A 14,651-nucleotide genomic window follows, 5' to 3' on the forward strand; every position below is an offset into this window, starting at 1 on the left:
TCCACCCATCTACGCCCGTTGAAGACATACAAGCCTACATCACAGATAAAGGCTATGAAGTAATTCAGGTTACCAACATTTTACACCGTATCAACAAAAATGCGTTGCCTCTTTTTCGTATCGATCTAAAACCTGCAACCAATAATAGCGAAATCCTCAATCTGGACTCGATGTTGCACACCAAAATTAAAATTGAACTACCAAAAAAAAAAACGTGCCCCTCCTCAATGCAAGTCATGCCAGGCTTTCATACAAGTAATTTTTGTCACCATAACCCCCGTTGCGTCAAATGCGAAGATAACCACTTATCCTTCGAATGCTCAAAACCACCTACCACTCCCGCGAAATGCGCTTATGCTCAGGACCACACATAGCCTCCTACAAGGGCTGTCCCGTGTACAAAAATATTATCAAAAACCAAGCTAACCTCAAAGCAACAAAAAATACAAAAACAAATATAATGAACTTCTCAAACATAAGAAACGTTCTCAGCCGATTCAACAAAAATCAAATTACTTAAATCCGAATACTGTTTCTACGCTCCCCCCTCTCCAAATTCCTCCTCATCTTCCCGAAGCTTCCTATGCCTCCATCACCAATTCCAATAATAGTTTATCCCATAATAATTTCCCAAATGATAACTTGTTAGCTAAGTTTATCACAGAACTCTCCGCTCTTATAAATCCACTTATTTCCCTCCTCACCACTATTCTACAAAAACAATTTACACCATAATCCGAATTCCAGCTCCCCCCATCAACTCGTTATATATATCATTTTCAAATTAAATAATTATTATTTCTTTTATTATTATATATCTAATAATGTATTAAAAAAAAAAAAAAATATATCATTTCATTTTATATTCTTATCTAATTACCTAATTATCTATTTTATACTATCATATTACTCCTAAGCCATAATTTATTGTAAATCATAGGTTTATTGTACATTGTAATCGTTGAACTATAATAGTTGTATACTGAAAGTTCTTAATAAAAAAAAAAAAAAAAAATCTTTTTGTCTAAATTGTGATAATATTATAACAGATAAAATTATTTTTTATGCAATTTACCTGAGTTTTAGGTTTCATAAAAATTGGTTCAAGATAACAAATCTGGTCTTTGGCAATGTTCAATTGCTCGCCAGTGTCTATCATAAAACATGTAGCCATACCATCCTCATTATTAGCAGAAAATATTTGTACTCTATGCCAAGACGAATTGTATAGTACAGCATAAAATTCACCTTCAATAACTTGATCCGGGATACTTAACCCTGCTGTGTTCATTGTGTCATTGAATTTTGCTTGCATTTGAATAAAGTTTTCCTAAATACATGTATATTAATTTTTTTAATTCTTTATACCCTAATACATACTTATTTTACACATTAGTAAGATGATTAAAAATACTTACATCTGCACTCTGTCCAACCAAACGAATCCAAACACTAGCTGAACCATAGTTGGCAGAAACGAGAACAGATTTTTCCGTGTAGTCTTCAAATAATAATGGAGTACCTGGAACAAAGTTTTGTTCTTCTGCAAAATCTTGATTTGAATATTCATGACCATTTTGTTGATTATTCTCAGTTTCATTCTAGATAGTAAACATAATAACATTACGATAGCTCATAATTATTTTTATTTTTTTGTTGTATATAAAAATAATTACAAGATATATAACAAGTTTATTAGCAGCTGCTATCTTATCAAATGTGAAGTAACTAAAAACTCCTAGAAGCTGATCCCAATTATCAGGCAAGTTTTCATGAAATTCCTCTCTATACATACGTTCTAAGAGATCACCCATAACGCCAGTCGTTTCATAACCTCGTTGTAAAAGCTAAAATAGAATATAATATACAATGTATTAATGATCAAAATTACATTTATTACCTTAATTTATTTTAATACCGTTTTAACGCAAGATGCCATTGCATTAATATCATTTGTAATTGGGTAAATAACACTTTCCCCATATTGCTTTTTTAAAGTAGTTAAAGCGTGTTTTGCAGCGACTTTTTGTGCATAATTGAGCGTATTACAATCAACTGGGAAAGAACTACCCACACTTTTTTCATTTACCTAGAAAATATATTTGAAATATTTTACAATTGTAATACATATTTAATAAATATAATATATAAATCAGTTCTATAATACTCAATTTCAAGATTAATAGAAAAAAAAAATCATGCCATTAAAACATAAAAACAAATAATGTATTAATATAATATACATGCAAATAAATTGGAAAAAATCTAGTTTAGCACATGTGGTTTAAAATATTCTACTAAACTAATACACATATAAAAAATGATAGTTCCAAAGGGAAATTTATGGATAAAATTAATTTAAATTTAAAATATATAAAAAAAATTGGGGCTTATTTCCATAGCCTACATTAAATTTTAACCTTTGAATACTTTTATTTCCAAAACAAATATTTTAAAGCAAAAATTGGAAGTTAAAATGGTTATTTCTTACACTGTGGTACATGCGTAATACATTTTTCTACTGACCACACACATTTCAAACCAATAAAAAGAACAAATATTTGATGGTAGAATCAATATTATATCAAAATCTATTATATAAAAAAAAAAATTTTAAATACCTATTAGTTAGATTTACATATAACATTAACTGAACTCTTACCTTAATTGTACAAATGTGCGTTATTTTAAGTATTTTCCCAGATTTTTCTTTTTTTACCATGTACTCATAATATGGTTCGGATAAATTTAAATGTTTTAAATATGTTTCTAATTCGTTAATATAGTCCTTGTCTTCTTCAAACACCTAGTAATCAATAATTTATTTTAAAATTTGGTTTTACCTCTCAAATTACTTAAAATAGGTAGTTACTAATTTTAAGTAACTGCATTAACATCGATAAACAAATAACATGAAGGTCCCCCACACACTTCAACGGAAACGGTGGCAGTTATGGCAAAATTAAGCCAAATACAATTTTACTTATAATTTTATGTTTCAGTGTGTGGCGGCAACCTTGATAAGGATTAAGAAAACACCAGGTTAAAAATGAAAACAGATATGAGTTCTATAGCCCACCGCTCTGTCTCAAGTCTTCTTATGGTGAGTACATGGGGAAAGTTTTAAACTATGTTAAAAATGAAATAGGTAAATAAAAATTATTAGTCTGGTACCAATTGTAATATTTAAAAACTACCATTAGATAACAGTGCAACTGATATAGTATATAATATATTATGAGCCAATATAGGTTTAGCTTGAGACGAGCATTAAGTATAAAATTTTAAGGAGTACTAAAAACTCATATTTTAGAGCAATAAATATATAGTTGCATTTTGTGAGGGTGTAACTAAATAAATGTTTTGAATTAATAATTAATTTCCTGTTTTAAAATATAAATATTTAGGTCCTATTTATAAAGTTTGTCTAATTTAAATGTATGCCATCTTATTTTAAATATTTAACAATGCAAATTATAATATTATAATAACTAGGTAGTTTTAACCAAACAAAAAATTATTTTAACCTTTAATAGTTTGTAGAACATTTATAATTCATAATTTATTCACATAGAGATTTAAAATGTATAAATTAGTATTTTTTTAACAGGTTGTTACCTCAAAACCATATCTATTAATAAAATAAATAATTATAAATTATAATTAATAGGTATATATAGTTACCTCATGTTTAGGATCTTCAACTTCAATTATCAACTCTGTCGATGCAGCACATGGTTTTTCCAATTTGCTTTCTACATCAACCTATTAAATAATATTATACATCAATACTTGGATTTAATATAATATAATATTTAGATCGTACTAATTTACAAAAATCGTTTAACAAAGATTGAAAGGTTTTACAGGACTCTTGAATAGTTTTTAAAACATCAGAACAATTAGCAATAAACATTTCATAATCCATGATGATAAATGTGAATTGAATATTAATTATTAGCGAATAAAAATTAAAAAATTGGTGATAAAACTAAAAATATAGACGTCAAAGGAATTAAGTTGTTTTAATATTATTATGATAATCAGATAATCATAATTTTAAGATTATAATAACTCAATATAATAAGGTTAATTATTAGGTTAAAACTACATAAGGAAAAAACATTAAACCGATGAATAATCAATGCCCAATGAACAATTATTGAACACACGCAGTCACGCGGATGTAGAGGAGATATCTTTTCTACATCGTGATTGGACATAATAATATATCCTTAGTAATATAATATCCAATTGTAGTTGTAAACTTATGCTACCTAGTGGTATACTGTAGTTTAGACACTGGGCCCTACGAAATCATATAGATTATAGAACATTATAATGTTCTATGGCGAGATACTATAAATATTAATATAGATATTAATACCACATTACCACTCCGTGGCCCATAAAGGTATATTTATATTTAATTATAACTTTCTATAGGTATAGGTACATACTATAATATCTAATAATTAATCAATGGTCATAAATGATAATAATACATTAATACGAAACGGCGAGCAATATTATAAATGCCCGCACGCACTCCATCGGTGGTGGTAAAATTCTATTCTCCTGGAAGCAGGGTTGTTGTTTAAAACATTGTAAAATCCAAGTGGACATTGTGTTTTTTGTTCAAAACAGTTAATAACAAAAAATGTATTTTCAATACACCAACTCTGTCTGGCCGTGACGGTGGCTACATCCGAATTGGTTCCCATACCAGAAAATCGACATCCGAATTGGTTCCCGACAATCCAGACAACACACATCCGAATAGGTTCCCGGTATTCTAGATAGGCGGTACACATCGGGATTGGTTCCTGATAAACACTTTCGAAAAAGTCAAAATACAATCTCATAATATTATTTAACATATTTCCCATCTTTATAAGTACGGCTATTTAAAATGAACTAAATTGTCATTTAGATAGAAGCTGTGATAAAACTGATGTTATATTATTGATATGGACGGATATCGACTCGTTACTTGCTATATAGTCGGTATCAACGGCATTCAGTAATCCACCGCAATAACCGCAGAGTATACGTGTAGTGATTGTATTTTCGTTTTTATTTGTGTTAATATTTTATTGTTATATTACATTTTATTTTATATTTTGAATTAAAAAAAATCATTATTTTTATAATTATAATATTATTCATTATTCTACCATGACTATTTAAAAATTAAAAGATATTTGATTAAAAATAAAAGTAGCTTAATTACAAAAAGCATAATTTTTAACCATACCTGCATAATATTAATATGTGGACAGTCCTAAGTCTGTATAAAATTGGGAGGAAAATTAAAAATGCTCTCACCCTGGAACTCGGAACCAACTCGGATATACCCTTAGTAACAACCCGGGAACCAATTCGGATACACCGGTGACGGCTATTGTGTATTTATTTCAGGAAATCGGTGTGTGGCGTGTGCCTTAGACTTATGAGGACGCTACAGTGCTACACGCACGTGTTGTCTCTTACAAATGTTGACTCTTACAAATGTACAACATATCAACACCTATCTGTACTACCTCTGTATTTGTAACAGAATTACCAAAATTCCACTTTATTTGTGTCGTAGCATTTTTATTTTTTTGATAGCACTAACCAGTAACCAATAATTTTTAGTAATTAAATCAAAAAAACCTAATTTTCTTAAAACTGATAAATTTAATTGTATTAATATTATCCAAATAATAAAAAAAACTACGACACAAAATCTGTACTACTTTATCTGATAAAAGCCTTCCCTATGCGTTTTGGAATTTCAGTAATTCTACTTGGTGGCGGTAAAATCATATTGTTGAGGTAAAATGAGTCCGGACACTAATTACCGCCAAGACAAAAGAATTGTATCGCTACCCCTGTACCTTAATACAGAGAGAGTATAGTTGTCGCGCGCATAACAGTTTTTGCTATGTAGTACATTTGTAGACGGAGACACACCACGTCAGGCGAGACCTTTTAAGTTTTAACATTTAATAGTATTAATAACGATTTATTATTATTGGATAAGGACGCATTGACGGATTGATGTGAAATAATTTCAGTGATACTATTTAATCCGTCGTGGCGTCGTCGATACACATCAAATTCACAAATCGCAACACGATTGCTACACTGTGAGTCTGTGAGCGTCACTTTATATTTTATAGCATAATTAATTGCTCGATTAAAAACTTGAATCGTACATACAAATATTAATATTTTTATCCTTTACTAAAAAGAAAAAAGTACCTACATTATACTTTTTATGTACTGTTAGTAATTTATCAACCAAAAATAAAAATCCGTAATTTTATTCCATATAAATTATTTTTTTATAAAGTAATACAAACTTTTGAAATATGCAATATAAATGTAATTGAAATCGTAGTAATTATTAAATTTATCATCTATTCACTTGCGGAAGTACTTGTTTCGTTTTAATCATCACGGCAGGATACGCATCGTGGTGTTAGCGCGAAGCTCACTTAATCAGTATTTTTGACCTTGTCAAACAGTAACTATTTTGACAAATGGTGCTATAATTTATTTTTGTTGATATTTATAGATACGTTATTTAAAGATATTTATAGTATAAGATTAATTCAATAATATTTGTACGAGGAACACTTAAAATGTTATCTGTGTAAAATAAAATACTCCAATTAACATATTTTTCAGTATTAGGACCTTCAATAATTTATAAGCAATTGATTATTTTATATAAATACCTATATTAATTATTAAAATATCATTATTATAATAATAATAATAACATATTTATAAATTAAAATGATTATACTATAATCTCCAAAAATATTGATCATATTAATATAATTTTAATTAGTCAACTATATAGGTATATTAAGAGGACTTCGTACCCGCTCGGCTGTCTAATCGTAAAACGAATGTAGGAAAAAAAACCAATAAAAATAAGCCACGGGAAAAAAAATCCACTGAAAAAATAACCCAAAGAAAAAAGTCAAATAAAAATTAATAAATATATATTTATATATAAAAAAAAAATTTAAGTATTGAATAAATTATTATTTTTAATTTTGAACATAGATGGTTATAAAATGGGAAAGAGAAAAAGCAAAGGGAAAAACCAAATTAATGGTAGGTCAAGAAGAATAATATAACTTAATATATGTCGTCCATACTGCAACATGTATATTTAAATAATAATCACCCTGTACAAAGTCTATACATTATACATATAGAGGTGTAAGACATAAATCAATTGATTTCAAGATAATAATATGTAGATAAGTTTATTCATAAAATACCAAATTTTTATTAAATTTATGGCAGTTTTTGGCATTTTACTGAAGGAAATTCCCTGTCTTTGGTTAAGATAGAACTGTTTTATAAACTTCTTTCAGTCTGACACATCTATCTCCAGAGTTAATACATTAACTATGTATCATATTTTACATTTTTACATACAATGGAAATCATTAATTCCAATAAAAATAACCCTAAATTATGTTTTGAGGGTTACATGTACGCTTTCAAACATATTATCGGGAAAAGTTATTTTACATGGCGTTGTAATAAACCGATTTCGCATAAAAATTCCCGGTTTTCTTTAATTTTTTTTGTTTTTCTCTGCGCTTTGAAAATTACTGGGCATTTTGACCTCCCCAATGCACCAACTAGATTCACTTTCCCATTGAACAAGATACTGAAGTTGAAAATCGAAGCATAATTTAGACTTCTTATCGTGTACAGGTCCCAGACACAAAAAATAATAATATAAAAACACACATAATTTTAAAATCAATACATTCATCGCTCCGCTCAGAATCTAAAAAAATAACTCAATACTTTATTTATTTTTATTTGACTATTTTTTCCTTGGATTTTCAACTAAGTGACATTCTCATCAATTTACGTTTTTTCGTTCCAAATAATATTCCGATTCTAATGCTGTCAATCTCGTTACTAAGATATGGTCAATTATATACACTATAGTCTATAATAATATAGTTATACAATATAATAGTTCGCCATCTATGCATTTATAAATGTATGGAGAGGCGGACAGCACGGACTAAGTTATAATATCCTAGTCCATGATGGACATTGGACAGCAATCAGCAACTTCACTAATTTGCTTCTCCTGAACAATTCTGTGAAATGCACGTACTATGTTATACGATTAGACAGCCTCGCTGTTGTCTCAGTCTTACAAAGGTACGACATAGCAAATGTTCGTTCGATTATTTCAATCGTGTGCTTTTAGTTATGACATGAGAATAAATTGACCGACCTATTATCAAAATTTAAAGACTTAATCAAACAGAAAGTGGTCTGCCCGCGCTGAAACTGTAAAATAATACAACCGACTGCTGCCCGCTGGTCAGCTTACCCGTACACCATGGCAGCCCGTTCACTGTTTGACTGAGTCTATAAAGGACGTTACACCAACATTATGTTGTCTCCGTCTTACATGTGCCATATGCGTAACATGCCAAATTGTACGTTCAGCAGATCACGTTTAGCTCCGTTGGCTTAATAATTGGAGTGTATTGAAATCTTATAAAATTTAAAGATAAGATCATTATCTAGGCAATCTCATGGGCTTATATTATATTTTAATTTTAAAGCGATTTATGAGTATTTTAAGACGTACAAACAATTTACAATTTTAAAATACTCATAACTCGCTTTAAAATTAAAAAATAATAAAATGTCTATTACCTTTATTACCCTTAGATTAGTAGCAAATTTAAAATTTAGAAAGCATAATTAAATATTAATATACAATTGCAGTGTTTGGAAAGAATGCATTCAATCTATTATTGTACGATCGTGATTAACTGTTTCGTTAATTTAAGTATTTAACGCTCATTTAATTGTTGAAACTAATGGTTTTATACCAAGTTTACTAAATTATACCAGTTATGTAATTGTCGAGCTATATAATAGCTACAGGTTGAAGACTAATAAATAAATAAAAAAACTTTCATTTGATAATAAAAATACAAAAAATTATAATAATATTGTCAGTTGAGTATTATCATCACATATTATATCTTTAGTAATTTTGATACAAAATTTAATTTTCTTGACAGTCGTGCCATTTTATTTTAGCCCACCCCTGTGTTAGGAATCTAGGAAAAAAATCTCCAAAGCTATACCTAACTAATATTATTATACCAAAATAAAAAAATATATAAAAAAAAGCTGGTAAGTGGATGTCGCTCTAATGTACAGTAGGTTACAAGTGGGTCATTGTATAATGGATTGTATTAAACTTGAATTCAATGATATAATATCATTGTATAAGAAAAACGATTCTGAGCGGAGATGGTTTGTCAGTCTGGATATTTTATATTGTTATTATTTATTATATCATGTAAGTTGAATTAATATTATAACATTATTATTTTTTATTCGTTGATAAACTAATTGATAGAAATTAAAATCCCTTTTTAGCGTTTTTTCGTAATTTGTGTGGTTTCTCCCATGGCATTCATTAACTATTGAGAAAATCGAAAAATGACCTCTCTAAAGTACCATCTTGATCCAATTTGCTAAAATATAAGGTACTATATGTTGATATTAAAGCACTCCTTCTGGTAAAAATTGTGTATACAGGATAAAAAAAATTAAAATAAATAAACACCATTGTAAAACCACTAGCTTCCTCGCTCCGCTCAGAATCTAATAATAATAATAATAATAATAAAAGAAAAATAAATATAATAACAATAGACAAAAACATTATTATTTTCAAATCAACTGGACCTTTTTAGAAACAAATTTTTGACCCTGATCTCTATACAATAAAAATAATTTTGATTATGGACTGATGAAGTGGTACAGGCTGATAACAAAATCATGGGTGTGTGAACAAGTAACACTTATGGGTATTATCCTGGTTCGATTAAAATTGTACTGGTAAACATGTACGGATAGAAGTATACAAATGATAGTATTGAAACTGCAGGTCTTCAACTTGGTACCACAAAATAATAATCCCTGAAATTTAGACCAAAAAAAAAATCCATATTTGAAATTTAGCAAAATTAAAAAAAATTTTAAGGTGTGTGTAATGGATGTGTTAAATTTGAATGCAATGATAGACATTGGAAAATATTTATTTATTATAATAGTGTCAATCAATCAATGTCTTAACAAGGCCGCAAAAGTTTTTTTATTTACAAAAAAATAACTGTTGAAAAGCCTTATGAAATATATTGGGAATTTCAATTTTTTTTGTTAAATTTGGATTCAATGATAAATCATTATACTTACGATAAAAACAATTCAGAGCGGAGAGGTCTGTCAGTAGTATCGGATCAGATATATAATAGCTACTGACAAAATATAGTGGATTACAAAAATTAAACCATACATAGATTAACAATCAAATCTCATGAATATAATGTGATGAGGGCACATAATTTTTATTATAGGTTTATTTTTTTCACGATTTATATATTTCTGTGTTCTGTGATACTTAATTATTATTATTATTGGAAGTAGTCATATATTTTGATATGTGTGCATACTGATTTTATACTTTTAAAAATAGTTTTTTCAGAATACTGATAATGTAAAACCCCTGTGCCAGTACTACACTAACAAAATTGTTTTCTGGTAAAATAAATACCACTGTAATACCAACAATGTATTATTCAAATAAAAGTAATTTAATTTCGAAAGTTGGATCAAAAACTATAATGTTTTTGTTAATACATTCGTCTCTAAACTAAGATACAATATACGTACAATCACTTAAACAATAAATGTATTATTATAAAATTTGATTAAATTATTAACATTTTATATAATTAAAATATTACTCACCTTAATTTGTTCTTCACATTTTTTAGGATATTTTTCAAGGCGACTTTGTGCAGTGGACATTTTTATAGGTGGCTGTAAATTTAAATTAATGATAATGTACTATATTATAAATTATTATACTATATAGTATCAATATTTTAAATTGTTTTACCAACTTATAATATACTTAACGTTTTAACATACTTTTTAAAATAAAGATATCTGATAGGAGCAAAATAAAAACCTGTGATGAGATGTAGGTTGGAAAGGTATTAAAAAAGTAATTTAAATTTATATTATTAGATGTTTAAGGATATAATAATATATAAACACATAATACAGATTAAAATCTGTACCCAATTTTAAACAGAAAAAAAAAATATTTTTAATAATAAATAGTTATTCGTAATTTAATTATGAAAAGTAACTATAGTTTGTAATTGATAGATTTTATATTATTTTTTGGCATTACATAAGGTATGTAATAAATAGTAAAATTAGAAATTCTAAGAACCAAAATTAAATTAACGGATAGCACCCATGTGATTGTGAACACCATGCAATTTTATTTATTTTACAGATATTTATAATATGTAAATATATTTATTAACTGTCACTTTACTATGGCATTGAATAGAATGAAGTGTTATTTTTAAATTAAATAAAACAAGTCAAATTAGTAAATTATTAATATAAATGTATATAAATAACAGTATAAATTTACCATGTTTTGTATTGATGGAAACTTCTGAATAGATTTATGTGATGATTTCTTAAATTCACTATTATTCTCCTGGATAAAAAAAATATTATGAAAACTACATTTTTATAATAGAAGCTTAAGATATTTAGATTTTCTAATTACCTGCATGTTAATGTTATTTTTTGGAATTGTATCTTTGTTATTTATATTGGCTGTATCTCCTGTTTGGAGTTTGTCCGGCTGAAATACACAAATATTATAACAAGTGAAAATCAAAGCGTACCTAAACAGTTTTATAACTATTTTTTTCTTTAATATTATTTTATTAATTATGTCAACATACTAATTGTCTTCATGATGTTATGATCAAAATATTGCAATAACTATTATAAAGATAGTGTCAAAATACACTAATGTATTATCAACCTATATTTATTATTAATAAACTATTAAATGGCTATTAGGTCACTATGATAAATTATCATTATTATATAATAATAAGAGACAAATAAATAATAGTTTATAAATAAACAAAAACCAAAAAATAATAAATGTATATTTTGTTACGTAAAAAAAAAAAAAAACTATTATATTATAATGTGATATTGATTTTATACAAATAATTGTTATATTATAATAATTAATAACTATTAAATATTAAACTAAATATTACATCTATTTTATATTTTATCTAAAAGTATTATTAAGGAATATAACTATAACACTATAAACTAGACTTTAAATTTTGATTTATAAAAATGAACATTTTCAGAAAATATTCTACTCAATAATTTAAAACAAAAAGTAGCGGTTTCATTAAAAAAAGAAATTGGTATGTATCTTACAAAAATACTCCTAAAATAGTATTAAAAAAAGTGGGTACTGCTCTGCTATACAGTAGTTGTAATGGATGTGTTATATTTGAATACAATGATAAACCATTGTATACGAAAATCAATTCTGAGCGGTTAGCGTAGTCTTTATAATATTATTTAGAATCTAAAACTAAAAATATGCCATCTAAGAATAAATACATAAATCAGAATTTGAATAAACAAATGAATTAAAGGTGATTGCTTTTTCTGTTATCAAAATAAAAATAAAAATGTTTTAATTTTCGACATCAGCATCTTTTCTGATAGACAAGTGAATGTAGTTGGTGCATTTGAGAGGTCAAAATTTAAAATTTCAAAGCGACAAAAAAAAAAAATCACTGTACAATACATTAATTTGCTTCGCTCAGAATCTAAAAGTATAGGGGCTTGACATATTTTTCTGCAAAATATATTATCAAATATGAATACTTCATACTATTATAGTATGGTAGAAATTATTTATAATGACACTATGTGTAGTGTCAATTCATATTGAATAACCAAAATGTAATATACCAAAAAACAAAATGTTATAAGATCAGAATCTAAAATATACTAATTTCTCTTTCAAAATTATAAATGATAAAAAAATATTTTTACTGCATTAAAAATACTTCAAAACTACAATACTTATCATTAATACGGCTTTATAGACAAAAAATATTGAGATAAGACAATTAAATAAAAACGTGAAATTTAATAAGTATAACAAAAAATAACAAAAATAAAAATGTAAAACTTACTGATGAATGCTTAGGTTTGTAACTAGCAGAACTAGAACTATATGTTGATTCTAAGCTACTGCAACTGCTAGTAAGTGGAATTTGTTCCAATTTATTATAATTGTTGGTATTTTCATTTAATACATATATGTCCTATTATACAAATCAATTAGTAATGAATTAATTATTGCAGCATACATATTTGTTGAAAATTCGACAATATTATTCATAAAAATGTTCACTTTGTACTTAGATATATTTCATGTTTACTTACATGTTTAATTGGAACTGATTTAACCTCATTTTTTCTATTGTCATTGGATAGATTATTCAAAGTCTATAACAGGAAAATTAAAAAAATTACATTTAATTGTAAATATGATTTTTTATAAACTTTGAATACCAAATATTTAATTTATTGGATTGAAATATTAAGAATTTAAGTTTTAAGACATTTAAAAGATACAAATGATAATAGTATTGACAATTTTAAACATTTACTTATTTAGTTTTAATAATATGATAACAGATAAAACTGGAAAGCTATTCTGTGCTATCATACTCCATTATTATATGTAATAATATTAAATATACTGAAAATATACATGTATACCAATTAAAAAAAGATAAGACTAAACAACTAAAAAATAATTTCAATTCATTGTATGACTAATATATTTCTAGCTTTGCTTGGACTCTAAAATTAACTGTAGGAAAGGGGGATAAATCAATTATATGGTTTGATTTTGTTACCAAAAAAACATTCAACAGTTTTGATATTTATATAATTTATATAATTTAATTATATAATTTGACTAAGTGGTTTTTAAAGAGCAAATTTTTCATTTGAATTGAGTAAATATAATATTTAATCAAAGTGAAGAAAATTATTTAAATAAAATCAAAGTATTTAATAAAATTATGTGAAAAGGTTAATTATTTAGAGAAGACAACATTTATTAATCTGAAATGGAGAACAATTTTTTAGTTGAATTCATACTTTAGAGAGAGACATAGTAAAAACTACACATTCTCAAAATCAGGCCAAGATATATCAAAATTGTCCGCCACTTAAAATTTTTTTTTTGTTTGTTTTGTGCAATTTAACTCCAAGAATAATACAATGTCACCCATAGAGATGGAAAAGTGGAAAATTGTACCCATTTATCCAGACATTTAGTTTTTTTCTATAAAGGTTTATCTGTATATTTTTAAGGATTGTTAGCTATATTGCCGTTCTAAGAAAGAACGCCGTAGTTTCCCTCCATGCCATTTTGAGAAAAAAATGACATTTTATGTTTGGTAGTTTTTGGTAATTTTATTTTCATAAATATAATATTTTTCAAAGTAAAATACATTAATTCTTATGAAAATATACCTGATGAATGCAATGGAACTATTCAATTTAATTTTCAATTTATCTTTCACCAAGATATCATTGTTGTGATATTTATACTAAGTAAACTATTAATTATTTAGAATTTTTTAGTTGGCAAAAATGCCACAGTTCTGATTGCGGCAAAAATTAAAACTGTGCGTAAAATATTTGTGATG

The 14,651-nt window shown here is 26.6% G+C and overlaps 1 protein-coding gene across 8 annotated transcripts in view; it reads right to left on the bottom strand.

Annotated features, from left to right (window-relative positions):
• LOC132949690 (uncharacterized) overlaps positions 1 to 14,651 on the bottom strand; it is a 30,494-nt gene that overhangs the window by 4,536 nt on the left and 11,307 nt on the right. For 7 of the 8 annotated variants that reach the window (XM_061020696.1, XM_061020695.1, XM_061020693.1 and 4 more), the window contains 11 exons: positions 13,372 to 13,434; positions 13,119 to 13,250; positions 11,663 to 11,740; positions 11,522 to 11,590; positions 10,819 to 10,890; positions 3,685 to 3,765; positions 2,663 to 2,806; positions 1,919 to 2,089; positions 1,677 to 1,847; positions 1,419 to 1,601; positions 1,076 to 1,330 (listed from right to left, as the gene is read on the bottom strand). In XM_061020696.1, coding sequence (XP_060876679.1) covers positions 1,076 to 1,330; positions 1,419 to 1,601; positions 1,677 to 1,847; positions 1,919 to 2,089; positions 2,663 to 2,806; positions 3,685 to 3,765; positions 10,819 to 10,890; positions 11,522 to 11,590; positions 11,663 to 11,740; positions 13,119 to 13,250; positions 13,372 to 13,434 — 1,419 coding nt within the window. The remainder of the gene's footprint in view (positions 1 to 1,075; positions 1,331 to 1,418; positions 1,602 to 1,676; positions 1,848 to 1,918; positions 2,090 to 2,662; positions 2,807 to 3,684; positions 3,766 to 10,818; positions 10,891 to 11,521; positions 11,591 to 11,662; positions 11,741 to 13,118; positions 13,251 to 13,371; positions 13,435 to 14,651) is intronic. The other variant, XM_061020701.1, reaches the window with a different exon arrangement.

Source organism: Metopolophium dirhodum, chromosome 7, assembly GCF_019925205.1.
Source record: "Metopolophium dirhodum isolate CAU chromosome 7, ASM1992520v1, whole genome shotgun sequence".
Classification (NCBI taxonomy): domain Eukaryota; kingdom Metazoa; phylum Arthropoda; class Insecta; order Hemiptera; family Aphididae; genus Metopolophium; species Metopolophium dirhodum.